The following is a 5,587-nucleotide window of genomic DNA, read 5'->3' as shown; positions in this document are numbered from 1 at the left end:
TCTCATCGACGGCCTAAAAAGTAGGATCGATTCAACCCGCATGGAAATCCAACACTGCTGTCGGACTCAGAATACGGAGGCCCACAATCTGGCTGCCGCGGCCCACTTTGGATGATATTCGATGTTATGCCCTTTATTGTTAAATTTGTTTACGTTTAGACCTTCTTTTTTTGCTTTCTTGCTAGGAATGGTCCGATTGTAAACTTATTATTTATGTTTAAGGCTTTATTCAAAAAAAAATAAAAAAAAAATAAAAAAAAATAGCATCTTATGACTTTATCATCAACAAAATTGAGAAGAAGTTAATGGGGTGGAAAAGAAACTCGCTATCGCATGCTGGCAGAACGATCCTACTCAAAAGTGAACTAGCTTCTATACCAATATTGTCTACTCCTCAAAGTTAGACATCATAGAAGTTGGATCGGAATTTAAGATCGACCCAGTTAGTGCTGCGGAGCAAGGGAGAAGAAAGAGTTACTAGTTTTCTATTTACTTAGTATAATAAAGGTTATGTTTCTTTGTTGGTCTTTAGGGCCTGTTTTGTTGGTCGTTAGGATCCTTTTGTTATTTTTGTTTTTATTCAGGTCCGAGTGTTTGATCATAGACCACTATTGAGAGTTTCTTCATCAACTTACAACTCTCTCTACCGATCTACCGGAATCAGAGGCGCTTACCGGAGATCTGCACGCCGACGGTTGACGGCGAGAAGAGAAGAAGGTGAAAGAAGCATCTGTTATAAAACTACCCTTACATGGTTAGTGGCGACTGCACCAGAAGTAGCCCACGAGTTAGATCAGACAGCTCTAGAGGCACCCCAAGTGGGGATAACTTGTCTTGTTTGTCCGGTTTTGGTTGTGTCTTTGTTATTTTAAACTTCATGATGTAATTGTCATTAGCCTTTTGGCCCTTAAATGAAGTTTGATTTCCAAAAAAAAAATATACTGTTAGCAAAATTTTATTAGACTTAAAATTTATCAATCATAAACACTACAACTACTTAAATAATATATAATAGCTAAATTGATGATATAAGATTAAAGTTTTAGAAACATAACCTTAAACAAAACATATATTTAATATATAACGTACTAATCGGTTCGGGGCGGGATTTACTATCTAATACCAAACCCGCCCGAACCCGATTTTTTTTTTTAACTTCGTACCAAACTCGAACCGTTTAATAAACGGGTCGGTAAACCCGTCCCATTAGGGGCGGATTTGGACAAAAGCCCACCGGTTCTGACCAAATTGCCACCCTGACTTATCTTATTGAGAAAAAAAATTAATTTCGTACACCCACTTTACAAGTGAGTGACATTAACGTCATCATCCGTCCGTTCATTACTGTACAATCTGATGATCTCGTTTTGGTAGCACCCCATCAAGATTACCTCGTCGTCTTGAAGAATTTCACAACCCCAATCAGGAAGAGATCTGATCAGTACTGAGAACCAGCGGCCAAATATGGCGATTCGTTCGCTTTTCACAACTCTTAGACGGTAAAGATCAACTCTCTCTCTCTCTCTACCTATTCCTCTTTCTCTCTTTAACAATTCTGATGCTTTCAAGTGATAAAATGATGCAGATCCAACAATACCCAATTCGTATTTGATAAAAGCAAACCTAGGTGGTTTTCATCTGGATCAATGACGGTGGATCATCATAGTGTTGAAGAAGACGAAGATGAAGTGAATACTCAATCTCAGGATGATCGTTCTGATCTAAAGACCAGATTATTCAAGCTTAGATTCCCAAAGAGAAGTGCTACTAACGTTATTCAGAAATGGGTTAATGAAGGAAACAAGGTTTCACTTCCTGAGTTACGACAGCTTGCTAAAGATCTTCGGAAGTCTACCCGCTATAAACATGCCCTAGAGGTTAGAATCTCTCTCTCTCTCTCAATTTCAATATCCCAACTTTTTTTTAGGTCATTCTATGAACTCTTTATTATTTGGGGTGTGAATCTATTATGAAAAGAAAACTTTACTTCATACATTGTTGTGGGAAGATAATGAAACTGATAGTAATTAACAGATATCAGAATGGATGGTTACTCATCAAGAATTTGAGTTATCAGACACTGACTATGCAACCCGAATTGATTTGATGACTAAAGTATTTGGTGTCGATGCTGCTGAACGATACTTTGAAGGACTTCCTGTCACTGCGAAAACTAGTGAAACTTACACTGCCCTTCTCCATTCTTATGCCAGTGCTAAACTGACTGACCGAGCCGAAGGATTCTTCGAGAGAATTAAAGAATCAAATGTTTCTATCGATGTTCTTGCGTACAATGAAATGATGACATTATACGTGTCAGTCGGGCAATTAGAAAAGGTTTCTTCTGTTATCGAAGAGCTTAAAAGACAAAAGGTTGCTTTAGATCTCTTTACTTATAATCTGTGGGCAAGTTCGTGTGCAGCTAGTATGGATATTGATGGTGTAAGAAGGGTTTTAGATGAAATGAGTGATGACAGTAACTCTAATGAAGGTTGGGTTATGTACAGGCAACTGACAGACATATATATAACTGTGGGTAATCTTGTAAACTCGGAGGAGAACTCTCTAGTTGAGGCAGAAAAGAAGATCAGTCAAAGAGAATGGATAACTTATGACTTGCTCATTATTCTTTATGCCGGTATGAGAAGCAAAGAGAGAATTGATAACATATGGAAATCTTTGAAAATGACTTCCCAAAAAATGACAAGCAGAAACTATATATGTGTTCTTTCTTCTTATCTAATGCTCGAGCAGATTAAAGAAGCAAAAGAAGTACTTATCGAGTGGAAGCAATCTAAGTCTGCAGAGTTTGATGCCCAAAAATGCACGAACCTTTTAAATGCATTCAAAGAAGCTGGCTTAATGGAGAAAGCCGACTTACTTCATAAGCTGATGATAGAGAATGATGCAACCATGTAGATGGATCAGATTGAATATATTTTCAATATAATCATCACAACGGATCAGAAGAAGTTTCTGTCATTTCGTTACCGTAAACAGAAAACTGTTTTTTTTGTACTATTGTTGTTGAAATGGTATTAGATGTTCTAGTTAAAATAATGAATTGTTCAAAACAAGCAAATTTTGTGTTTCAGTTATTTACTTTTTGAGATGACTTCTTTCTTCTGTTTGCATGAGTTTGTTTAACTACTGTGTTCGGTTTGGTATATTTACCATGCTCCGAGTACCTTGAATTATTGATGAAGTATATGATAAAGAAATGCAGACAAATGACATAACCCACCGGGAATGTGAAGCTTTCTATACCCTTTATTGGACCTAAATGGTGTCGCGTATGCAGATACTAGCATGGACGGAAGCTCAAAATAGATTCAAAACTTCAGCTATCGACCGTGCTATCCGAATGGAGATGATAATCAAAGTCTGTAGCTTAGCAGATGCCGAGGATTACTTCGAGAAATTACCTGATACTTCTTCTCAGAAAGCAGCATCTTTACCACTTCTTCGTTCGTATGTCAGAGAAAGAGCTGTCGAAAAGGCGGAGGCTCTTATGCTAAAGCTTCAAAGTTTGGGATTGGCTCTGAACTCTCATTTGTTTAATGAGATGATGAAGCTCTATGTTTCTACTGACCAGTCTGAGAAAACCCTCTCTCTGATCCAGCAGATGAAGCAAAACAGTATACCCCTAAATGTTCTCTCCTATAACCTCTGGATAAATGCATGCAGTGATGTTAATGGAGTTGCTACTGCCGAGAAGGCTTACATGGTTATGACAACAGACAAAAACGTCGAAGTTGGTTGGAGCACTTATGCTACCTTAGCCAACATCTACATAAGATCAGGACTTGCAGAAAAGGCCATTAAAGTCCTCAGAACTGCAGAAAAGAAGTTATCGACAGATAAGAGACTTGGGTATTTCTTCCTCATTACACTTTATTCTAAGTTAAACGATATTGACGGAGTTCTTCGGCTTTGGGAAGCCAGTAAAGCAGTTCCAGGAAGAACCACTTGTGCCAACTACATGTGTGTATTGTCAAGTTTAGTGAAGTTTGGTGATATTGGAGAAGCAGAGAAAGTCTTTAAGTCATGGGAGGTTGGATGTTCAAAATATGACATTAGGGTTTCTAATATCTTGTTAGGAGCATACATGAGGCATGGGTGGATGGATAAAGCAGAAAGATTACAATCACATACAGTAGAGAAAGGTGGGATTCCAAATTACAAGACATGGGAGATTCTCATGGAAGGGTGGGTGAAGAATAAGGAGATGGATAAAGCCGTTACTGCTATGAAGAAAGGATTTGCTCTACTGAAACACTGTAATAATAACAATTGGCGTCCGCCCTCTGAAACTGTAATGGCCATTGCTTAGTACTATGAGAAGCATGGGAATTTCAAGGAAGCCAAGAAGTATTTGAAGGTTTTACGTCGTTTAGATCTTGTAAGTTTGTCATTATACAAGTCATTGCTTAGAACATACATTCGTGCTCAAGTTCCGGCTCCCGACATCATGTACTTGATTGAGAAGGATGAAGTTGAGTTGGATGAGGAGGCTGAGACACTAATTCAACGCCTAAGCAAGATCACTGTTGTTGAAGGTTGATACTTCAGCTATGGTTTTATTCACTTCAATGAATGCAGAATTCAAATTTCTTGCCATGGCTCTGGCATGAAGGCCTTAGTCTCCTAGCAGTATTAATTGAGCTCGAACTGTCTCAAAATTCGCTCAGAACTTCACTTTGGGTAGACCCCCTCAAAACCGCTTGCTTTTTTTGCTCGACCCAGCCTTAAGTTGTTAAGTTAGTCAGCTTAATGTGCCCTTCCTTCTCTTGACTATCCTTGATTCATCATGGAACGTTACCTTCCTACATAATAGTTGGGGTTTTTGGGTGAAACTGGCTTACCAACCAAACCACACCCATCTGTTTTTGGTCCGAACCGGGCAAACCCGAGTTGGCTTGGGTTCTTAAGAACCACCCAAGCGGGACCATGTACATATAATTCATAATATATTATATAATATAAAAGGGATTATAAGATGGAACGTTTTGAGTTTTGACTTCAAGTTTTGTTTCTAACTTCTTTCATCTTTCAAGTTAATGAAGTTTGGAGTTACAAAAAGTTCAAAAGTAAAAGCTAATTTGTTACACATTTTTCTCATGTGGTTTGGGTCATTTAGTTCGGTCCGACTGATCCACGGAACTCAATCAAACCGGAGAGAGTCACTTGGCTGTTTGATCAGTTTGACTTTGGCCATCGATTTAGCCAAACTATCTATCATTGATTTGTTTGGTTTCGTCTCAACCAAAGTTGTCAAATCGGCCATTGCTCACCCTTAACGTTAAGTTGGAAGAGCTCTTGCGGTTAGTTCTCAGCGATTATGGGTTGGATATGTAATTACGGAAACAATAATCATAATACGTTGTACCAGAATTGGTGTCTACTCAAATTTAGAAAGCCAGAAACTTGTTACTGAAAGAACTCTACTAGGTTGTCTTATTTTATTTAATTTTTGTGAAGTTTGAATTGGGCGCCATTCAGATTTTCTGTTTTTTCCTTTAACAAAAAACATGTTGGCTGAATGGTCTGGATTCCTGAATGGGTTGAATAAAGGCAGCTCTTGTTT

At 38.2% G+C, this 5,587-nt stretch overlaps 1 protein-coding gene across 2 annotated transcripts; it reads left to right on the top strand.

The window, feature by feature from the left end:
- Nucleotides 1-1,298: 1,298 nt before the first annotated feature.
- Nucleotides 1,299-4,620, top strand: LOC147537617 (Tetratricopeptide repeat (TPR)-like superfamily protein). Of its 2 annotated transcripts, none has more exons than XM_086641685.1 (3): nt 1,299-1,499; nt 1,586-1,877; nt 2,035-4,620. In XM_086641685.1, the coding sequence occupies exons 1-3, from the start codon at nt 1,465-1,467 to the stop codon at nt 2,917-2,919; spliced, it is 1,212 nt and encodes a 403-aa protein (XP_086497811.1). In that variant the 5' UTR covers nt 1,299-1,464; the 3' UTR covers nt 2,920-4,620. The 2 variants fall into 2 exon arrangements, with proteins under 2 accessions (XP_086497811.1, XP_086497810.1); XM_086641684.1 differs by having other exon boundaries at nt 1,380-1,499; nt 3,302-4,620.
- The last annotated feature ends 967 nt before the right edge of the window (nt 4,621-5,587 follow it).

This window comes from Eschscholzia californica, unplaced genomic scaffold (genome assembly GCF_041429995.1).
Source record: "Eschscholzia californica isolate CP2 unplaced genomic scaffold, dmEscCali1.0.p SCAF_5, whole genome shotgun sequence".
Classification (NCBI taxonomy): Eukaryota; Viridiplantae; Streptophyta; class Magnoliopsida; order Ranunculales; family Papaveraceae; genus Eschscholzia; species Eschscholzia californica.
The sequence above is the reverse complement of the archived record's forward strand: the minus strand, read 5'-3'. Positions and strand labels throughout refer to the sequence as shown.